Raw genomic sequence first — 21,783 nt, 5'->3', positions numbered from 1 at the left:
TACTTGCAGGGAGCCTAGAACCTAAAGTGTACCTACTTGTTTAAAAAAAAAAATCACTTCCTGCCGCCAATGGGGTGCAAGGCCTTGCCAGCTCCACCCTTCTGGCACCCAGGCCCCCCATTTTGATGAAAGGGGCTATTGCCAGCCTCCAGTCCCATTCGCTCCCAACTCTTGTTTAAATAGTGACCAAGGAGTCTTTTTTTTTAATTAAAAAGTAAAGATTTTATTAGGCTGGGGAAGGGCATGGGGCTGTTCCTATCCTCTCACCTCCCCTTCTGCCCCCCCCACCCCCGCCTGCATTCTGTCCCAACTGGAAGCTGCTGCCTGGCTCATGGGTCACAGGGCAGGGCCTTCAGACTCAGGGAACAAAGTCGGGGCAGAGACAGGGTGAGGCCACCAGAGACAAAGGAAGGGTGGTTATGGGCCCAAGGCCCCCCCCCCCATTAGAGTCCAGTCAGCTCTCCCGGCCACTCAAACATCTAGGTCGTCATCTGGGTCTTCTTGGTCCAGGTCGTCGTAAGCATCCGGCTCATAGAAGATGCGGCTGGTAGCCTGGGCTGGCCCTGGGCACAGCAGAGCCTGCTGCCTGAGCAAAAACAAGGGTGGCAGTGAGAGTCATGTCCGGATACCCTCTTTCCCCGTGCCTGGACTCCCTCTTTGGTCCAAGTCCCTTTGTCTGGCCTCTCAGCACTGAAGCACCACTTGGTGCAAGGATACTCTTCCAAGTTTTTAGCAGCTCCAGGGCAAGGATCCTGCTGTCTTGCTTCACCCGCCCACACACTGGGCACACAACAGGCCTCACTAAGCTCTTAATAACCTGCCTCTGCCAATGCATTTAGCTTCCCGTCAATGGTGTCGGAGATAGAGCTGCTTCCCCAAGGTCTGGTGTGGTCTGGCTCAACCCAGGCCAGGTTATTCTGGGGACCGGGTGGTGGAGCTGGGACCCAAGACTCTAACCGAGAAGAGACGTTAAGGCCCTTTGCCATTGCAGGGATTTAGACGGGTGGAGAACCACTAGAGGTGGACTTCGGCCCCTATAAAGTCATAGGTTAATCAACAACCCGCTGTCACCCCACCTCTCAGGCCCAGATGCTGGGCTTAACTCGGGAACCTGGGCTCCGAAGCCCCAACCTTACTTTTCCGAGCTGAAGTGGAAGGGCAGGGTCAGGCTGTCTTTGGCTTCTCTCTCTTTCTTGGACAGGTGAAGGTTGAAGGTCAAATGAGTCGTGGGGTCCGCCTGCAGGTACGAGTGATGCTGCCGCTCTGCCCTGTGGATCCCTGACCCCACCCCCAACCTCTGCAGTTTTTAGCCTCCTCTCCTTTTTCCAGACCCCCACCTCCAGCCCCTGTGCTGGCCTGGTTCTTCAGATACCGGGGGAGTGTGAGGATCCGGGTGGGGCTGGGACTCGGGCGGCGGCCCCCCTTGGAGATCCAGGCTGAAGTCAGGAAGGATGGCGAACCACTGAGTCTGGGGGAAGAAAGAAGAGTATTAAAAAGGCTTTTTCCATCTTACTAAACAAATTGGAGAGAACCGAGACCTGCAGCCCCTGCTCCCAGCCACCCGTGTAAAGGCTGCTCTGGGCCCCGCTCTCTGCCTTTCAGCCCCTCAAACCTCCCAGGGACTGGTTTCTCACCCCTCCAGGAACCACTCCTGGCCTTTTCTCCTTTTCCGTTGCCCGGAAGGCAGTGTCTTTCATTGGTTAATAAGCTCATAGGATCTGGGCTTTCCAGGCTATACATGGGGATAAAAAAAACAATCTGCCTCGCAGGGGCCTGGGGAGATGGAGGGAATTGCCGAGAGCCCGGGAGAGTGCTCCACTGTCTCAGCTCTTTACTGTTCTTCCTCTTTGTGTGACCCCAACCTCCAGGCCTCCCGAGCTTTCAGTTTCTCCTGACCTGGCGGGCTGGGCGTTGCTGGGGCCTCCGATAGAGGATGTGGGCCGAGGCCTGGCCCATGGTACCACTCAGGGTCACCTCGGTCTGAGCGAGGCTGCTCAAGGCTCCCAAGGGGCCTGGGCCATGAAGCTCTTCATGCAGCAGGCCTAGCACACGCACCGGCTCTCTTGGGGAGCTGTCACCTGGGGAGGATCAAGCACAGGGCGTGAAGGGCAGGAGGGAACATTCAGGGGTTGGGCTGGGACGGAATAGTGAAAAGGACAAAAGGAAGGAGAGGCCCTCATTCCATCAGAACCACAACCCCGACGGGGACCCGGGCCAGGGTCACCGCCTTGCCCTGCCCTGCCCTCACCTCTACCACCTTCTTACTCAATGGACGCCCGATCGAGGCACCACTCTGACCTCAATCCCCAGCTGCTCTGCGAGGCCTTCAGGAGGGAATTTACACTTGGAGCATCTGGTCTCTGCTTGCTTTCCAGCCCCATCTCTCACTCACGGAACTGCTTACAATGTTTGCAACTTGCTAAGACCCCAGCCAGTGCCTTAGCTCCCCTCTGTTCTTCCTTCCCCTTTTAGCACAATTACAGGGTGTCAGGCGCTACACAAAAACACCTGCGTTTTTAGGTAGACTTGCACAGCTGCTGAAACTTGATTATATCTGATCTACAAAAACTGCAATGCCAAGTGGTTCATCTTAATACCATAAACTCCCTACCCACCCTTCGCCCCCTGATTTTTACAGAGAAGGTGGAAGCACTGAAAAACCAAATACCTATTAATAATTTTGGTTGTGCCTGTGGCATGTGGAAATTCCGGGGCCAGACCCTTAACCTGCTGAGCCACCAGGAAACTCCCCAAACATCTTCACACAAAGCTGGGTATCAGACTCGAAAGCCCATTCTAGTGCCCACTGTACTTTCAGGCTAGTCCCAGTGCCCATGGCTGACTCCTCTTTCAGACATTCCTTCCGTAAGGAACTCTGCTCCATCCATTATCACCACGGTCCTTGTCAGACCATCTTGTAATGGCCTGTTTACTTGTCTGTACCCTTTACGGGACTTTGTGTTCCTGGAAGGCAAAGACCTGACTAGAGTTAGCCTTCATCTTCCCATTATCTAGAATTGTATGGGACATGCTTTGCTAGGGGTCAAATCGGCGCTACAGCTGCCAGCCTACACCACAGCAACTCATGGATACTAGCTGGGTTCAGTACTGCTGAGCCACAATGGGAACTCCTGCTCTGTTTCTAGTGTTTGTTGGATGGCTGAGTGAAATGAAGGAGGAGAAAAGAACGTGGAAGAGAAAAAAAAGTGTGATTAGTAGGTAGCATGATGGAGAAATCGTGACGCCGAATCAAGGTTAAAGAGCGGAAAGACTGGAGATCCCAATCTGTTTCTACCACGGCCGGAGTCCTGCTGGCTCAGAGCGTGCAGGCTCTGGCAGACTGCGATGCAGGGAAAGCGAAGCAGTAGCCAACTGAGAGAATCCACAGCAATGGTGACAGGGCCAGGGACTGTCCTCCTGCACAGGGCTCTCAAGGCTTCCAGGGGCCCCCCAGGAGGAGCGTCCCCAGTCTTTGACCAGTTGAGAGGGTCTCTGAAGAGGTCATGGTAAACCAGCCTGCAAGGAGAAAACAAGAGACATTTTTATACTGCCCCTTCCTCGAACCTCCGACTTCAGCTTCCGATCTCTGTGGCTCTGTTTTCTCCACTGTCACTAAGAGTCTCAATGTTAGTGAAAAGTTTTTACTAAGAGGTAGCATACAGTGATTGAGAGCACAGACTCTGGGAGTGAGACAGCCTTGAGCTCCAAGCTTGGGTCTGCTACTTGCCCAAGGTCCTCTGATACGTTACTTCATCCCACTAGGACTTAGTTTCTTCTTTTGTAAAATGGAAATACTGACCTCCTGACATCGAGCACAAGGCTTGACACATACTAATGCTTGAGAGATGTTAGCTATCACCATTATCAAATATTTCCTGAGTGGTGCCTAAAGTGTATCACTCTCTGGATGGATAAAGGGAAAGGACCTGAGACAGAGTTTCTACTTACACAGTAACGGCTTAGAAAAGATCCGGAATCTTCTGTGGTACTAACTACAAATAAAAGCAATGCAGGAAAAGAGACTGGCATGGACCAGAAACCCTCGGGAACTTCCTGGTGGCAGAACGTGTTCCCAGACCCCTCCTCCCCACCTTCGGCTTCTCTGCGGATGCCATCGTAACATCCAGCTCTACTACAACAGCTGATACAAAATTAAGGCAGGCTCAACAGACAAATGTAAACTACCCGCTTCCACTTAGCTAAGCAGACCAGGAAGAAATCTTTCATAACCAGCCAGCGTAGGTGGATTCAGGGACCTCCCGACCTGGGTGCTTTCCTCTACCCCACATCAATCTTTAAGTCCTGGAAATTCCCTGCTAAAGTCCTTTTACACTTGTCCCAAACGCTCCATCCCTACTGCCACTGCCTTAAACCAGGCCTCTGTCACCTCCTACCAGTATTCTTCAAGCTTCACTGGAACAGGAATTGCGTCTGCTTTGTTCACTGCTCAACTGGTTCATATATCCATCTGACTGACCCTGAATTACTGCCAGCAGCCTTCCCGCTTGGTTTCCCTGTGCCCAGGCTGTCTGCTCCCAACCATTCTCCACACTGGGGTCACCGGAAGAGTCTTTCTAACAGGTACGATGTGATCACTCTCCTCCCAAATTTTCAAATGACCACCCCCCCTCACTGCCTTGAGGATAACTCTTCTCGCACTATAAGATCTTTTAGTATCAGGTACCTCTGTGCGACCTCAGAAAGCTCTCCCATCTCCCATGTATGCCTTCCGTACCTCCCTAATTCTGCATAAACTTCCGCCTGAAGGACAAATCCCTATGTACCCTGCAGTTAGTGCTGATCCAAGTTTGGAATCTATGTATGGTCCACCAGATTCTCAGTAACTCAAAAGGCAGAACATGTTTATTCTTATCCTCCAGTCCAGCCTCTGGTGCTAACCTGTCCTTGTCGGCTTATTATTCTATTTCTCTCATCTTCTATGACCTCCAGATACCATTCTTTCTCTCTCTCTCTTTTTTCTTTTTTTTCTTTTTTGGTCTTTCTGCCTTTTTCTAGGGCCGGGTCCCGCGGCATGTGGAGGTTCCCCAGGCTAGGGGTCTAATCGGAGCTGTAGCCGCCGGCCTACACCACAGCCACAGCAATGTGGGATCTGAGCCGCGCCTGCAAACTACACCACAGCTCACGGCAACGCCGGGTCCTTAACCCACTGAGCAAGGCCAGGGATCGAACCCGTAACCTCATGGTTCCCAGTCAGATTCATTAACCACTGAGCCACGACGGGAACTCCCAGATGCCATTCTTTATCATTCCTCTTACTAATTCCCATCTCCTGAAAAAACCCACATCCATCCATTCAATAAATATTTTAAGTAGCAACTACTACATACTGGTGCTGAAAGGGACGTTCCTCAGCAAAAGAGGTTCCAAATCCAATTAAATCAAAACCCTCCCAATGGTACCTACCGTCTGTTGACGTCGGAGTCAAAACCTTCACGAAACTCTTCCTCGCTCACTTCACAGCCCAGGATGTGGACTTGCTCTCCACTGAGGCAGAGATAAGGGGGAGCGTCAAAGAGTGGAGCCCACGCTCCCTTTCCGGGGAGGACAGCGAGACTCTGCGGGATACTCACCGCAGTGCAGATTTCTTGGTAAGTGCCTTCAGGAGACTGCGCCCCTCCCACTCTACGGAGTCTGGGGAGAGCGAGGGACGATAAGCAACCGGAGAACACTGAGGTTTCTAGCATTCAAGAACCAGTCGCGCCCTCCACCCCTGGCTGTGAGCCACGGTCTTTCCTCTCCACTTCCGCCCCTTGTGCCCTACTCGGAAGGCCCTGTCCCTGTGATCCTCACCCCGCAGGAGCACCAGGCCACCAAAAGCCAACAGCGACTCCAACATCTCCAACACGCGTCCCGACCCTCTTCAGACGCCTTCTGATGGCGTCACGCTCCACCGCCCCGCCCCCTATAAATGATCCCTCCCAAGGCTAAGACCAGGCATAGTCTGGAGAGGTGATTAGGTTCATTATTTCGGGGGCACTGACGCAGAGCGGCCCCTCCTGAGCCCTGGTGCACAGATGTAGGGACGACGCCCCTCTCCACATTTTTACCGTGACCAGGGCAGGAAGAGCCGTTGGGGCAGTTGTTTGTGGGAGGGGGAGGTGGCCGCAGGAGCAGGTCCCGCCGTCAGAGCCTCGGGGGCAAGTGACGACACCCTGCCCCGCCCACGCCCTCCGAGGCGGGCCTGCTTTGCTCCAGGCCCCGCCCCATTGCCACCCTCCGCGCATGCGCCATACTGGGGCCTTGGTGGGGGCACCTCCGCTTCCTTTATCCCCACCCCTATAGACCGAGCCCGGAGAACTTCGGTCCCGGTGAAGCGAATACACGTCACCACCGGAAGTAGTGTCAGAGGGGAAGAGGAGGGGGGAAGAAAGGAGGAGGGAGCCCTTTGGGCGGTAAAATGGCGCCTGTCAGAGTGGGAAATCCAGCTGCAGAGGCTGCAGCCCCTCTCCCCAGCGGCTGAGGCACCCCCGATCTCGGGGAGGGGGAGGCCGCTCCGGTCCAGCAATCCGCGCGCTTCGGCTCCCCCTCCCCTCCTTCCCTGCTCTCTCGCTCAGCCGACCCGTTCGCCGCCGCTGGCGCGGCCCTTCGCGCGCCGCTGCCCCCGCCCGCCCCTTTCCCGCGGGCAGCCCCCTAGCGCGCGTGCGCAGCGGGCCACCCTCCGCTTCCCTCTTCCCCTCCCCCTTCCTTCTCCCTCCCTCCCTTCTCCCTAGCCCCCTCCCCCACAGCCCCCTCCCCCAATTCTCCATCCCCTTCCCTCCTGGTCTCGGAGGACCCCGTCGTGGCCCAACCTGTCTCGGCCCGCAACCTCCGCGAAGCCGTCGGTGTCACTCCCCGCCCATGTGGGCCCCCGCGGGCTGCCCACGCCTGTCCCCCAGCTCCCCGTTCTGCTGGGCTTTCCCCTCGTCGGGGGTGGCTTTTTGAGCCGCCCGCTCCCTGCCCCTCTCTGCAGCCTCTCCTGCCACTCGGGGCCCCCGTTCCCCCTCCCGGTGGCGGGGGGCTGCCCCCGGGGGGCTGGCGGAGCTGGGCCGCGGGGGCCCCGGGGCCGGCGGTGCCGGGGTCATCGGGATGATGCGGACGCAGTGTCTGCTGGGGCTGCGCACGTTCGTGGCCTTCGCCGCCAAGCTCTGGAGCTTCTTCATTTACCTTTTGCGGAGGCAGATCCGCACGGTGAGCCTGGGTGGGCGCTGGTGGTGGTGGGGACCTCTGTGTCAGCTGTGTTCTGGGGTTTTCGGAAAGTGTCGGGCCTGTGATTGGGCCTAGGAACCGAGTCCTGGCGGCGGCTTCTCCCGCTAGAGAATTAGAGCACCCATAGCTGGGCTTAGGGTGGGATGGGCCGAAGGAAGAAGACCCTTGTAGCAGAACAGACGTGGGGAGTGTGGGGGCGCGGGGGGGGGGGGGCTCGACGAGAACAGGGTTTGGCAATTCTTGGGGGATAGGGTGGTGGGTGGGGCGCTCTTTAAGAAAGCTGGAGCTGTTGCTAAAGAAACCGAGAGGCGGGGAACACCTGTTTGATGGCAGCAGATCTGTTGATGTGGGCTTGTTAGAGACCCTCCTATTATTTGAAACCTCCGTGTGTGTTTGATCTTAGAACCGGGGAGAGACAGGCTCATGTGCCAAGGGTGTGGGGGTGGGTGGGAAGGCATATGTGACAAACAAGGATGGGAACTTGGGAAAAGCCCTGGATGTGAAGGAGAAGCCCAAATGAAGGGAATTCCTGTCCCCAAAGGTCCTGAAAACTCATTTCATAGTGTGGATGCGAATATTTGGATTTATTAAGACCCTGGGACTTAAAAAAGAGGCGTTTGTGATGGGCATCTTTGGTTGTGGAAGGGGGCACAGTAAAGCTTGGGTGTGCCTGGCAGCAGCCGGTGCCCGTCCGTTGGAAGGCTTGAATCTGAGGGCACGCTTGTGTCTCCAGGAGACCCCAGCATTGTGGAGGATACTGTGGGGAGTGTACCCGAGTATCTCCAAGGTCAAAGCTCCTTAGGCCAACATCATTTGATAAATGTGCTCCGTGTTCTCACCACCGCGGGGGGAAGAGTCCTCTGGAGGAGATGGGGGAGGATTCAGCGAGCTGAGATGCAGCGCATCTGTACTCCGGCACAGCTCCGTAAAGCCTGAGGAGTTAAAACCAAGTAGGGCCTGCCCAGGTCAAGGGATTTCTCGAAAAGCCCTGAGTGGTCGTGGTGGTTGACTTGCTGGTTTGGGGAAATGGGCCTGGCCTTGCATTCAGTGTCTTCTTTATCAGTCCGGTCGTTCCACTTGCTGATTTGGGGTGAGGATTGTTCTGGGTGGTCATGGTTGTCAGCAGGCCCCTTCCCCGAGACAAGGGTCGGAAGCCACAAAGAGTCTGGGGTCAGAGATGCTGAGACGTGTGTGCGGCTAGCCCCTGGGCCTTTCCTGGCATGTTAGCTGTGGTCCTCTCTGCCTGGCTTTGCTGGGAGCATCCCTTCTTCCCTTGAGACATCAGCTTTCTTTTCTGGATGCAGGGACGCGCTCCAGCCCAGGCAGAGACTGGTGCCCCGAAGACTCGCTCTCCTCTGGGCAGTACCGACCCCAGACAGCCTTTTGTCTTCCCTTCCTTCCTTTCCAATCCGGTTTCTCCCCCCCCACCCCCTTTCTGGCAGATGCTTCCAGCATTCCCTACATGCCCAGCATGTGCAACCCGAGATAGCAGGCGGGACACCGGAGCTGTTGCGGCCCTCATGGCGGCCCTGGGAGAAAGGAAGGGCAGATGCCTTTGGGATTAGGGGGACAGAGCCCCTGGGTGTGCAAGTGGGGAGCCTGGTTCTGGTGAGGCTTCAGGCCCAGGGGTGGACTGTCGCGCATTTGTCTCTGCCTAAAAGAAAAGAGCAGAGGAGGGAATCTCCCGGCTTTGCAAGGGAGAGATCTGAGTGCTGGAACTAGGGGCCTCTAGAGAAGGCTTGGAGAAGCTGGAAGGCCACCCTGGTGACACCCTTGTGCCTTTCTCACCTCCCACTCACATCCCTTCCTGCTCCCTGGCCTTCTTGATACTCTGTCAGTCGGCTTGGCAAGTGAGGCTTTCCAGTGTTCTCTGCCTTGCCCTGGGTACCAGGATAAGGAGGCCGTTCAGAGGGCTGAGGTTCTCTGCAACTTGTGACTTGGCTCGTAGAGGCAGAAAAGGACAGGTGGATGGTTAAAATAGGCCTGGTGGCTCCCAGCCAGAGGAACTTAGCTGACCTGACAACCCCTGGATTCCCTCATCCCCCGTTCCCCTTAGTGACCCAAGAACCTCCCCTTCTGACTCCTGCCCCCTCTCCACCAAGGAGTCTGAGGCTCTCAGCTCCCAACAGGAGGTGACAGGAGTTGTCGCAAGGAATTCTTGCAGCGGAGGGGGTGAGGGCCATGCATTTCTTTGTTCCACGTCACAGGATGATATTAACAGTTAAGAGGGCAGGGTCTAGGTTGGCCTGCACAGGTACAACGCGGGTTCCGCCACTGCACTGTTTCTCATGTTAGCTGAGCACCCCTGTCGTGGGGGTCTAGGAACACAGCCACAGTGCAGACAAAACCCGTGCTTTCATGGAGTCTTCGTGAAATTGGAGGAGCAAACAACTGAAGGTAGTTCCTGGCTGTGTAGTCGGAGGCAGGGTATTTAACTTCTCCCAGCCTTGGTTTCTTCATCCTTAAAATGGAGATGGCGTTGTTGTTGTTGTTGTTGTTGTTAGGTTGCTTTGAGAATTAAATAACATGGCCCTAAATTACACGATGGCCAGCGGATGGTAAATGTTCAACATGTGCTGCCTCTGGTCACTGTCCTTGTCAAGGCTTCTAACTCTCTCTCTTGATGTTCCCAGGTAATTCAGTACCAAACCGTTCGATATGATATCCTTCCCTTATCTCCCGTGTCCCGAAATCGGCTAAGTGAGTATGCCGGCTGGGAAGGACCCGAGGTGAGGGAGGGTTCCAGGTCTTTGCTGGAGGTTGGTGGGTGTTATCCCTTGCTGCTGTGGTTCAGGCCAGGTGAAGAGGAAGATCCTGGTGCTGGATCTGGATGAGACGCTTATTCACTCCCATCACGATGGGGTCCTGAGGCCCACAGTCCGGCCCGGAACGCCTCCTGACTTCATTCTCAAGGTGTGTGGGGTGCAAAGGGATGGAACAGGCATGTCTGCTCTTCTGCTCAGACTCTTTCCCCGTATCCCAGAGCATCTGGTCCCCGGCTCCCTGCGCATCCCCTGGCTCCAGTCGCAGCCTGAAGGAGGGAGGCAGGCAGTAGAGCCGTGGCGGGGCGGGGTGTCCTTTAGGCCTGCTCAGGACGTCTCCCAGCCCCTCTCTGTTCCTCTGCAGGTGGTGATAGACAAACATCCCGTCCGGTTTTTTGTACACAAGAGGCCCCATGTGGATTTCTTCTTGGAAGTGGTGAGTCTGCGGAAACTAAAGGGAGCTCTGTGATGAAGAAAGGGTTTCAGGGCTCTGGGAGTTTAGAGGGTTTGGAGGAAGTCAGGGATTAGGAGAAACAGATTAGGCCGTTGCGGTTGTAGACCGCTTGAAGAATGGCTTTGGGTAGTTTGGGTTCATGTGTCCTGCTGTTGTCGTTCTCCTCTTCCACAGCCTTCCTGCTCTTTTGTTCTCGTGTCTCTGAATCTTAAGGGCGCATGGTGCCTAGGACTCAGCGTTTGAGGACAGTTTCAAAATTTTGTGTTCTCTGTGACATTTGATGTTGGAGTCTTTTTTTTTTTTTTTAAGGGCTGCATCCACAGCATATAGAGGTTCCCGGGCTAGGGTTGAATTGGAGCTGTACCTGCTGGCCCACACCACAGCCACACGGGATGCGAGCCATGTCTACGTCCTACACCCCAGCTCACAGCAATGCCGGATCCTTAACCCACTGAGTGAGGTCAGGGATCAAACTTGCGTCCTCATGGATGCTATTCAGATTCGTTTCCACCAAGCCATGATGGGAACTACACCCCCCCCCCCGCCCCCGTCCTTTTTCCTTTAGGGCTGAAACCACAGCATATGGAAATTCCCAGGCTAGGGGTCGAATCAGAGCTGCAGCTGCCAGCCTGCGCCACAGCCACAGCAGTGCCAGATCTGAGCCTTGTGTGTGACCTGCGCCACAGCCACAGCAGTGCCAGATCTGAGCCTTGTGTGTGACCTACGCCACAGCTCACAGCAACGCCAGATCTCTAACCCACTGAGCAGGGGCCAGGAATCGAACCTGCGTCCTCATGGATACTCGTTGGGTTGGTTACCAGTGAGCCACAACGGGAACTCCTCAATGCTGGGGTCTTGATAAAGGGAACTATATGTCTAAATGGAGGTCACTTCTTCCGACACCGTCCTCTTCTCCAATCTGTTTCAGGTGAGCCAGTGGTACGAGTTGGTCGTGTTCACAGCAAGCATGGAGATTTACGGCTCTGCCGTGGCAGATAAACTGGACAATAGCAGAAGCATTCTCAAGAGGAGATACTACAGACAGGTAAGGGGCTAGAGTCCAGGTGGAAGAGTGAGGCTTGGGAGACACGCCGTCGGGCGGGGGCGGGGATCTGAGTTTGAGGTAGCTGCCCTGGCATGGGCCCTCCTGGGTCGTGGGGGAGGCACACTGCTGAGGAACTGGCAGCCTATGGGCGTTGTTGGGCTCGGGGGAGCAGTCACAGAGGGCGGGTCTCCTTTTGATGCCCAGCTCACCCTGCCTTCCAGCACTGCACTTTGGAATTGGGCAGCTACATCAAGGACCTCTCTGTGGTCCACAGTGACCTCTCCAGCATTGTGATCCTGGATAACTCCCCAGGGGCTTACAGGAGCCATCCAGGTATGGGGGAAGGTGGTGAGTCTGGCAGGACTAGGAGCTGGTTCTGAGGCGGAGATCTGAATGCACGGAGCTGGGATTCCCTGGCTTACAGTAGGTCAGGATGCACGGTGTTTTCGCTTTTCGGTGAGCTGTCCGGCCCTCCCCCACCTAACTCAGATTTCTCACGTGAAATCTCCTTCAGGTAAAACACAGTGGCAGTAAGTCTGACTAGACGCTTCTCACTGGTATGCAGTACAGTGATGAAATTTTATTTTGGAGGATAAATAAGGAAGGTTTTTTAACAAAACACTTTTATTATAGTGGATTTACAGTGTTCTGTCAGTTACTGCTGTAACAGCATACATCTGGAAGGTTTTAGTCAGGTCATTGAGTTGCGGGGGGGGGCATATGTATTTTAAAGTAATGATCCCCAGCCCCAAATAAAAGGAAGAGCAGCCTGTCTTGAATCCTCTGCTTCTTCTCACGTGCCTTTTCACCCTCCCCAGACAATGCCATCCCCATCAAATCCTGGTTCAGTGACCCCAGCGATACCGCCCTCCTCAACCTGCTTCCTATGCTGGATGCCCTCAGGTAAGGAAGCGAGACACCAAGGAGGCGGGGGAGCCCAAGAGAGAATAAAAATGTGTTCTGTTTTACTCACTTATCTCTTTTCCCTTAAGAACTTAGCATTTGAAGCCAGGTCTTCTTACAAAAGCTCAATTAGCCAGTGGGTGTTGGGCAAACTGCAGCTCAGTCTCCACCGCCCGGCTTCAGCGAGGCTGCCTCACGCTAAGGTGAGGAGGTCAGCGTAAGGGCTCTACCAATGCAAGTTAATTGTCGTCCCAGGTTCACCGCGGATGTTCGTTCTGTGCTGAGTCGAAACCTTCACCAACATAGGCTCTGGTGACAGCTGCTCCCCCTCCACCTGAGTTGGGGTGGGGGGGAAGGGAGGGTGAGCCCTCGGGAGGCCGTCTGGTGCCCTGGCCAACGGTGAGGACTGCCTGGGCAGGGTCTGCCCCTCCCACCCCTCTCTGCCCTGGGAGCCCTGCACTCCGTATGGAGTCTGGATGGACACATGGGCCAGATTCTGAAGCAGCCTCACTCTAACTTCGTGTTCGCACTCCCCGGAAACCCCAGACTGGGACATAAAGCGGAGGCCTGGGAGAGCTGAAACATTGTCTGGTGGAGACAGGACTGGCCAGAGTGAGCGAAAGACACTCGGTAATCCGGGAGGCTCAAAGAGAAGCCAAGCCAGCTTTGTTGTGATTTGATTTTTTAAAAACTCTTGTACAAAACTGATCTAATTCTTCACTCCAAGGGCTGGGCTGTGGGTGGGAAACTGGGATTTTGGGCCACTGGATTTTCCCCAAACTTGTCCCTTCCCTTCCTTTTCCAGCTTCCCTTCTTCCTAGAGTCCCTCAGACCTGTAACGAGCTTTCTCTTTTTTTCTTTCGTCTACTTAAACCATGCATTATAACTTTGAAACCAAAGCTGCCCTAGGTCCTTCTCTGGGTTTGGGGGAAATGAAGGGGCTTTGTTCACACCCACCCTGACTCTGGGCAGAGGGTAAGGAGCAAGCTGTTGACCTGAGGGGAGGGTGTTGGCCACCCTGGTGGGGAGGGTCTTAGTGGCAGGGTGGTACCCTGGCCGGGAGCGAAAGAACAGCCCTGTGTCCAGAGGGAATGTGAGCTTCCGAGCAGTAACACAGAAAAGTTTGAAAGGAAAAGAGAACTGGACGCTGGGAGAGGCCTGGCTTCGTCTGCGGGCCTCATGTAGACTAGCTGAGCGGGCGCAGCCCCCCGGGGGCGGGGCGGGGGGGGGGGGGCGGCCCGGGCCCCTGGCGCCCCACCTCCCTCCCCTTGGCCCGGCTCCCCCAGCCGCAGCCGGCTCTACTTCCTCGCACTCGCCACGTGACGCCCCGCCCTTCTCTGCGATCACATGATCTCTCCAGGAGCCGCGAAGACTGTGTTCCTCCGCGCTGACGTAGTCCCTACCTTTCAGACCTCTCCAGTCCCTATTCGTCCACTCATTCCTGGAACCTAAGCATTCTGGAAACATAAGCGTCTTTCCAAACATAGGTCTCGTTTCTGCCCTCCTCTGTTTCCAAGGACCGCTTCCTCCATTGGGGTACTACTTTGTTTTGGTGTCAACCGCCGCCTTCAGCGTACCAGCACCTTTCCTGAATAGCTGTCCTTGTAATTATCTGCTCTTTTACCTCTGTTACTCTTGAAAAGCACTTTCGGAGAACCAAGTCTCAAGTTATGATTACCATCTCCGAGCCCTTTTCATCCTGTGGAAAAAGTCAGGAAATGGGTTTTCAGTTATTTTCTACCACAGCAAAAAGCCAGCCACCTTTCCTACGTCGCCTGCGTAGCCTGTAAATTGATTCCAAAGCGATTACGCTGATTGCGTGAGGGGGGAGGTCAGTAGGTGGCGCTACGCTAGTGGCGTTGGGGCCACTGAGCTAGGAGCGTAACATAGCGAGTGGGGCGGCCTCTGACGGCCGGGGGCGGGGTTGGTGAATAGGGAAGTGGCGCAAGGTCCGGGATCGCTCCGCTGAATCCGCCCGCGCGTCGCCGCCGTCGCCGCCGCCCCCCATCCCGGCCCCCCCCGGGTTCCCTCAGCCCAGCCCGGTCCAACCCGGTTCCCGGGAGGATGAAGTTCGTGTATAAAGAAGAGCATCCGTTCGAGAAGCGCCGCTCTGAGGGCGAGAAGATCCGAAAGAAATACCCGGACCGGGTGCCGGTGAGGACAGTAGCCAGGGCCGAGGGCGCGGGGCGCTGGCGCTGACGCCACAACCTGGGCTTGAGTCCGAAACCCGCAGCGCGGGCATCAGGCTGCCAGCTGTGGCAGGGTTGGGAATGAGCCCGAAACTGCTGTCTGTGGGACCGGAGGTGAAAGGAGTGGGGTAGCACTAGAACTGGGGGGCGAGGGGATGTAGGCTTAAGGGGATGTAGGCGCGAGAGCTAGACCTTGGATTCGTGTAGGGCGTTTGACATTCCGAGCTTCACAGGGGATGCTTGAGATTGAAGCTCTAGTCAGCCCAGACAAGGCATTCCCGTTTGATTAAAATCATTGTTTGTTATGACGTCCTATTCAGGGATTCTGGAGGTTTAGGTGAGTTTGAGTCAGTGGGATCAGAATCCCTGCTCAGGGCTGCGCCGCGTGTTCAGAGACAAAGAGAAATGAGTCTGGGGTAGGTAGGGATGCTAGGAATGTTGAGTTCTTGACAGGTGGAGCTGTGGGCCTGTATACCTAATGTCTCCTAATTTTCGTCTCTTCATCAGGTGATAGTAGAAAAGGCTCCCAAAGCTCGGATAGGAGACCTAGATAAAAAGAAATACCTGGTGCCTTCTGATCTCACAGGTGAGAACCTGACCCAGTAGCCAGGTTTGCTTCCTGGGGGGTGGGAATGTGGTCTCTGCTGGAGGAGGCTCCACATAGCAGCTGTTCTTTTGAAGGCGTTTGTGACCTCAGACTTTCTCAGACCTTGTTTCTTTGGCAGTTGGTCAGTTCTACTTCTTGATCCGGAAGCGAATTCATCTCCGAGCTGAGGATGCCTTGTTTTTCTTTGTCAACAATGTCATTCCACCCACCAGTGCCACGATGGGTCAGCTGTACCAGGTATAGTGTCTGGGAAGTAGTGGAGGCTTTGGAGAGGAGTTGGAAGCACTTGAGAGGCAGGAAGTTTTAAGTCAGCAGGTCTTGGACTAGTTGGCTTACTTAGCTCTCAGTTTTAAATTTGGCTTTAAAATTTCCTTATAGTTCTGGGTTGGGGATTTAGACAGGGCAGTGGGAGTAGAGAGAAAAGAGAGAACAGTGAGTTGGAGCAACTGTTGTGATCTGGACTTTCCCCAGGCCCCTCCCCATTTCAAGGCAGCAGAGAACAATGTGTAATTTTTATGCCCAGGACTGCTGCTAGGATAATACTGCTCAGCCGCTAGGGTCTGGAGCAAGTGAGAGGGAGAGTCAAAGCACTGGTTTTGGGGGTCTTCAAAAAGAATGTTTTTGGAAGAATGTGCCTGGGTGGTGGTTGGTTCAAGTAATTAAAGCCCAGGTGCCTGAGCACTGTCATTTTCTGCTTTCACCCCAGGAACACCATGAAGAAGACTTCTTTCTGTACATTGCCTACAGTGATGAAAGTGTCTATGGTCTGTGAAGCTGCTGCCCTTAAGGTCGGGGGTCCCATTCTTCAGACAGAGAGAGGTGGCCCACCTTCCTCGACCTATCCTTCCTTGAGGCTCAAACACCACCTCCTTTCTTCAGGACCTACACTTCCTAATGTTTGAGACTCTCCTCCAGCCCTTCTTAAAACAAGGGTTAATGGGGGAGATGGCCTCCAGTACTCCTCTCCTTCCCTTTCTCTACCACCTTCCCACTCAGCTTTAGACTTCTTGATTGTCCATCTCTGTCACATCCAGTGATCGTTTTGGTTTCTGTTTCCTTTCTAACTGCCCAGGGGGCTCAGGATCCCAACAATCCCTTATTTTCACTACCTTCTTTTTGGGGGGTAGATGGAAGGGACTGAATTGTGGCGGGGAAGGTAGGAGGCACATCAATAAAGAGGAAACCACCAAGCTGAACTGGATTTTGCTTTGTGTTGCTGCCCTCTGCCTTTTGTTCTCTACTCAATGATGGGGGAAAGGGAGGTTGGAGGGATAGTAATATATTTTTATTTCTTCTCCTTATGTTGGGCTTTTCCTTGTGCAGAGAAAGTGTGCTTTTGTTGTGATGGATGGAATACTCTGAGTATCATTTCATGAAAGTTCAGTTTTATGTACCCGTGTATAGATAGGGGCTTGAGGTTAAAAAAAATTGGTTTTCTGCTGTGGGTTCCAGTGGAGAAAGTTTGAAAGTACCTGCTTTGGATATCCCATCCAAGTTTGTCATAACCTTTTGAATCAAGGAAGGGTTTTTTTCAAGTGTGGAGCTGGTAAAAGGACTCTGTCCTCAGGTACATGTCCCTTAGCCAGACTCTGCCGGCGTGCGGGTTCCAGTAGAGTGGAATACAAGTTAGGGAGAAGACTGGGAGGAGGGAGCCATTATTACCAGGAGAACTTCATCTCCCAGCAGCCAAGTCTCCGCGTAGCCGGAAGTGGGGCGGTCCCCTGGTGGAAAAAGAAGCCGCAGAATGAGGCAGTATGGTGGCCGAGAGATCTAATCCCTTCTTCCCCTTCTTTCTTAGCCCCGCCCCGCCTACGTTTCCCAGAGGTCTACGCGCACTCTTCCGCTTTCCCCTCTGCTCCCAATCTCCCCGCCACTCCCCGGGGGAGGAGAGCGGTTTAGTACGCCTGCGCCAACCCATGGTTTGCTGGGAACTGAAGTTCCGGAGGCGTATGAAGTGCCCTTTCCGTCTTCCCCGGACGGACCACAATCCCCTTGATGCACTGCGCGTCGGCGCCCGCGAAGGGAGGAGGGAGGGAGGAGGAGGGAGGAGAGGAGGAGGAGGAGGAGGAGGAGGAGGGAGCAGGCGGCCGGCGGCGCGGGGGGAGGGGGCCCGGTCCGGGAGTGCGGGAGGCAGTGGTAAAGGGAGGTGGCGGCAGCGGCTAGCGGACTCGAGTCACAACCAGGCCGAGGCAGACACCTCTGTGAAGCGAGGCAGTAGGAGCACCGAGCACCGGAGGCGGCACCGGGATCCCCGGCTCGGGGGAGGGGGGCGCCGGACCGGGAGGAGGGGAGGGGGCGATGCTGGAAGCCATGGCGGAGCCCAGTCCCGAAGGTGAGCTCTCGACCGGCACAGAGCCCTGAGCCGGCGGGGGGCGGGCGGGGAATCTATTGGCAAACTTGGAGGTCGAGCCCGGGAGCCCAGCGGGGGAGCGCGGGGAGGGGTCGGGGGCCTGCCCCTGGAGGTGGGAGAGCGACGAGTTGAGAGACCTTGGAGAAAGAGGAGTGGGAGACTGATCGGGGGGTAGCTGGAGATCAGACGCTGTATGTGGGGGGAGGGTGGGGGTAGTGGGAGCTGGAAACCCAAAGCTTCGGGGGTTAGGAACCGAAAGGGCCTCCGGTAGGTTTGGGCCCTGGAACTAGGAGGTTGGGGAAATCTGGGGGCCAGAGAGTTGTTGAGGAGGGAGGATGTAGGAGAGGATTGGGTGAGGACTCTGGTAGTTCGCCGAGGTGGGGGAGTTTGTGGCGGTGGGGCCGGAGCTCCGGGTAGTTGCCGCCGGAGATAGCCCGTTGATTGTTGGTGGGGTGGGCAGATAGTTGTGGAGAGAAGAGGGGGCCTGGGTATTGTCTGTGGTAGAGGGACCTATACCGGGGGGGGGGGTAGTTGTGGGGCGAGGGAGCCGGAAAGCAGCGAGAGCTGGGTCGTTTGGGGGGCGATGGGGTGGGGAGGGGTGGGGGTTTAAGACCGGCGAGTTGCGCTGGCGGCGCGGGGTTGGGGGGGGGGGGTTGGTCGGCGAGGGTTAGAGCCTGGGAGTTGCGGAGGGTGAGGGGGCAGCGGCGGCAGTAGCAGGGCTTGCTGGGGAGGAAGAGAGTAGCTGGATGGGGGGGGCTAGAGTTTAGGGGTCTGTAGCCTAGTGACTTGGTGGTGAGTCCGGGGGCGGAGGGGGGGCGGCGGCCGGAGAGAGCGCAGAACTGGGCCCGGGGGCCCGGCGGGGAGCCCAGGAGCTCGAGACGGGGAGGGGCCAAAGCCCCGGATGGGGGCGGAGGGACGGCGAAATTGTGGGGAGCGCGGTATGGGGGGGCAGGTGGGGCCGCGTCCGGGTTAGAGCGCTCTGGTCTGTCCCGGCCGCGAAGTGGCGTTGGATGTGTGAGCCTGTGTGTGTTTGGGGGGGGGTGAGGGGCGCGCCGAGCCTCGTGCTCGAGGAGAAGGGGCCGGAGGGCGGGGAGCGGTTCGGCGTGGTCATCCCGGACCCTGGGGGCCGGCGGGCGGCGTGTGCGGTCGAGGAGGGCCCGGGGCGGCGGAGCGCGGCGGGGTAGGAACTCTCGGCACTGGGCGCATGTGAAGGACAGGGGCAGGCGGCAGCCAGGGTAGGTCCGGGGAGCGGTATGGCGGGGTGGGGCGCCGAGAGAGCCGCGGAGCCCGGAGTCTAGAGAAACCGTGAGTTGGGGGGGGCGGGGCGCCAGGCCTCGGGTGGGGGGAAGGGGAGCGCTATAGGGAGGCCCGAGAGGGCGCCGCGCCCAGGCTCCGCCCCTCGCGGGGCGGAAGGGGGGGCAGAGGCGGGTCCCGCACAGCTGGGGGCCTGCTCGCCTTGCCGAGGGACCTGGAGGGGAGGGGGTTCACTTGAGGCCTCCAAGATCGAGAGGTGAGGTTTTCCACCGCCTCTTTGCCAGGGCCTTGACTCAGCTTTTATTGCTTTCACAGATCCACCTCCGACCCTTAAGCCGGAGACTCAGGTGAGGTTCACAGTTCCCTTGCAGCCCAGCATTTCTGCAGGACCCCTGCCCCTCCCCGCTCCCTGCCCCTCCTCGCTCCCTCTCCCGCCTCCCTTTTCCAGATTTCTCGCTCCAGGGACTATGCCTTCGGGAATGCCCTCGCTTAAACTCCTGGTGATACCTATTTTCTTCCTTTCAGCCACCAGAGAAACGTCGGAGAACAATTGAGGATTTCAACAAATTCTGCAGTTTTGTCTTGGCTTATGCTGGTTACATCCCCCCAAGCAAAGAGGTAGGGTCAAGAGGACAACTGACTGGAGGGTGGTGTCCTAAGGGCTGTAGATGGGCTGTTGAGCAGGGGAGACTGCTACTTATTATATGCAAGACTAGGGAAAGGGAAATGCGGGTGTGACTACCAGTATTTGGAGTGCGGGTGGGACTCAGAGAGACGCGGCTTGCGCACAGCGAATGGTCTTGGGGTGCTCTTAATGGAGGGTGCTTTTGGCACATTTTAGCAAGCTGAAAACGGTAACAAATGAGACCACGCAGAACGAGCTAAAGAAATTTCACTCTGCTCTGGGGTATCCAGTGCTGTGAAGGCAGTGGGCATTGGGGAGGCGGCTGGAATTTGAGGTCAGAGGTAACATGGAAGAGTGTTCAGGATGAGATGCATAAGGTAGCTGGGGTGTGTGTGGGGGGGTACGTTTTCTGAGTACAGCAGACGAGGCGGTTTGGGGAGGATATTTTGGTTTTTCAGCTGGGTTGGTAGTGGGGCTGAGACGGCACTGGGCCGCCCGCTGACCCTGGTCTCTTCTCCTCTTCAAGGAAAGCGACTGGCCAGCCTCTGGCTCCAGCTCTCCATTGCGAGGCGAGAGTGCGGCAGACAGCGATGGCTGGGACTCAGCTCCCTCAGATCTCAGAACCATCCAGACCTTTGTTAAGAAAGCAAAGTCATCCAAGAGAAGGGCGGCTCAAGCAGGTCCCACCCAGACCGGACCCCCAAGGTCCGCTTTCCCTCGTCTGCAGGCCCCTGACAGTGCCACCCTGCTTGAGAAGATGAAACTCAAGGATTCGCTCTTTGATCTAGATGGGCCCAAAATGGCATCTCCACTGTCCCCCACATCCCTGACACATGCCCCCCGGCCCCCTGCTGCTCTCACCCCGGTGCCCCTTTCCCAGGGGGACCTTTCCCAGCCTTCTCGAAAGAAGGACCGAAAGAACCGAAAGTTGGGGCCAGGAGGCGGGGCGGGCTTTGGGGTGCTTCGGAGGCCTCGGCCAGCCCCTGGGGATGGGGAGAAGAGGTCTCGAATCAAGAAGAGCAAGAAGCGGAAGTTGAAAAAGGCAGAGCGGGGGGATAGACTCCCACCTCCTGGGCCTCCCCGGGCACCTCCCAGTGATACAGACTCTGAAGAGGAGGAGGAAGAGGAGGAGGAGGAGGAGGAGGAAGAGATGGGAGCAATGGTAGTGGGGGAAGCCCCAGCCCCTGTGCTGCCAGCACCTCCTGAGGCTCCTAGGCCCCCTGCGCCAGCGCACCCGGAAGGAGCCCCTCCCGCTGACAGTGAAAGCAAAGAGGTGGGCAGCACTGAGACAAGCCAAGATGGAGATGCCAGCTCCAGCGAAGGCGAGATGCGGGTCATGGATGAGGACATCATGGTAGAATCGGGTGAGAAGTGGGGGGGGCCACCTCAGCAGCTGTATCGATGGGTTTGGGGGTGTTGGGGATCCCAGAGCCCAGGCAGAATACCAAACAAATCTTCTTTTCCCCAGGTGATGACTCATGGGATCTGATTACGTGTTACTGCCGAAAGCCCTTTGCGGGCCGGCCCATGATTGAGTGCAGCCTGTGTGGGACGTGGATCCACCTCTCCTGTGCGAAGATTAAGAAGACCAATGTCCCTGACTTCTTTTATTGCCAGAAATGCAAGGAACTGCGGCCAGAGGCCCGGCGGTTAGGGGGGCCTCCGAAGTCTGGAGAGCCCTGACATTTGCCATGTCTAGGCTGGAACTTCAAATGGCAACATGACTGGGAAACTGAGCCTCAGGGTCCTTGACATATCCCCTGGAGCTTGGATGTCCCATTTCAAAGCCGAAATTTCCAAGGGAGACTGGTTTGGAAATGAGTCATGTTCCTGTCCTACCCTTCCTTCCCACCTTGTGGACTTGAACTTAGACCCACTGCAGTTGGTGGGAAGCTGGCTGGGTCCCTAGACACTTAAGTTCTGTCCCTTGGACCTGCCTGTGACCGATCACTTTCTGGGCAGGGTTGGAATTGGGATGGAATGGGACAATTGTCTATAAAACTCTAGTGTAAATACAGCATTCCCCTCCCTCATCTTTCTCACTCCCCATTTATTCTACACCGGTTGTGTTTTTAATTTTGGACTTCCCCTTTTGAGCATGGCAGCTCAGAGGTGGGGTACCAGCCAGAGCTTGGCCGAGTGAGGAAGGAAAACAGAAAGGTGACGATTCTCTAACTCACCTTTTTTGTTTTTCATAATATCGGCCAGCTGTTTGTACAGACAGCCTGTGAGTTGTAAATAAAGCAGAGTGGGCTCTTTTGTGTTCATAGCCCTCACTGACTGTCCTGCTTGGGAGGGCGGCTTTGGAAAAGCTGGCTGGAGATGGGGCAGGAACCCACTTCTCTTTAAAAGTCCAAACTGAAAATGACCTGGCTCTACCCCTTCCCC

At 56.0% G+C, this 21,783-nt stretch overlaps 4 protein-coding genes across 6 annotated transcripts; 3 read left to right on the top strand and 1 right to left on the bottom strand.

The window, feature by feature from the left end:
- Positions 1 to 218: 218 nt before the first annotated feature.
- Positions 219 to 6,062, bottom strand: ELP5 (elongator acetyltransferase complex subunit 5). 2 transcript variants are annotated; one of them, XR_007131812.1, is made up of 8 exons: positions 5,812 to 6,062; positions 5,592 to 5,652; positions 5,425 to 5,505; positions 3,296 to 3,516; positions 1,897 to 2,078; positions 1,338 to 1,468; positions 1,137 to 1,237; positions 219 to 586 (listed from the first exon to the last, which is right to left on the bottom strand). XR_007131812.1 is itself a non-coding variant. In XM_047757765.1 (8 exons), the coding sequence occupies exons 1-8, from the start codon at positions 5,855 to 5,857 to the stop codon at positions 472 to 474; spliced, it is 903 nt and encodes a 300-aa protein (XP_047613721.1). In that variant the 5' UTR covers positions 5,858 to 6,062; the 3' UTR covers positions 222 to 471. The 2 variants fall into 2 exon arrangements, 1 of the variants encoding a protein (XP_047613721.1); XM_047757765.1 differs by having other exon boundaries at positions 222 to 586; positions 1,373 to 1,468.
- Positions 6,063 to 6,644: 582 nt separating this feature from the next.
- On the top strand, positions 6,645 to 13,269 carry CTDNEP1 (CTD nuclear envelope phosphatase 1). Its single transcript, XM_047757766.1, has 8 exons — positions 6,645 to 7,188; positions 9,840 to 9,906; positions 10,001 to 10,119; positions 10,333 to 10,404; positions 11,351 to 11,467; positions 11,689 to 11,800; positions 12,286 to 12,370; positions 12,626 to 13,269. The coding sequence occupies exons 1-8, from the start codon at positions 7,087 to 7,089 to the stop codon at positions 12,684 to 12,686; spliced, it is 735 nt and encodes a 244-aa protein (XP_047613722.1). The 5' UTR covers positions 6,645 to 7,086; the 3' UTR covers positions 12,687 to 13,269.
- Positions 13,270 to 14,304: 1,035 nt separating this feature from the next.
- Positions 14,305 to 16,362, top strand: GABARAP (GABA type A receptor-associated protein). Its single transcript, XM_047757769.1, has 4 exons — positions 14,305 to 14,524; positions 15,067 to 15,145; positions 15,285 to 15,403; positions 15,873 to 16,362. Exons 1-4 carry the CDS (start codon positions 14,435 to 14,437, stop codon positions 15,936 to 15,938), a joined length of 354 nt encoding a protein of 117 aa, XP_047613725.1. The 5' UTR covers positions 14,305 to 14,434; the 3' UTR covers positions 15,939 to 16,362.
- Positions 16,363 to 17,253: 891 nt separating this feature from the next.
- PHF23 (PHD finger protein 23) lies at positions 17,254 to 21,664 on the top strand. 2 transcript variants are annotated; one of them, XM_047757760.1, is made up of 5 exons: positions 17,254 to 17,498; positions 19,086 to 19,117; positions 19,296 to 19,388; positions 19,922 to 20,759; positions 20,864 to 21,664. In XM_047757760.1, the coding sequence occupies exons 1-5, from the start codon at positions 17,465 to 17,467 to the stop codon at positions 21,076 to 21,078; spliced, it is 1,212 nt and encodes a 403-aa protein (XP_047613716.1). In that variant the 5' UTR covers positions 17,254 to 17,464; the 3' UTR covers positions 21,079 to 21,664. The 2 variants fall into 2 exon arrangements, with proteins under 2 accessions (XP_047613716.1, XP_047613717.1); XM_047757761.1 differs by lacking the exon at positions 17,254 to 17,498 and adding an exon at positions 18,473 to 18,530.
- The last annotated feature ends 119 nt before the right edge of the window (positions 21,665 to 21,783 follow it).

This window comes from Phacochoerus africanus, chromosome 14, assembly GCF_016906955.1.
Source record: "Phacochoerus africanus isolate WHEZ1 chromosome 14, ROS_Pafr_v1, whole genome shotgun sequence".
Taxonomy (NCBI): Eukaryota; Metazoa; Chordata; class Mammalia; order Artiodactyla; family Suidae; genus Phacochoerus; species Phacochoerus africanus.
Note: the sequence above shows the minus strand (reverse complement) of the source record. Positions and strands in the feature narration are given on the sequence as shown.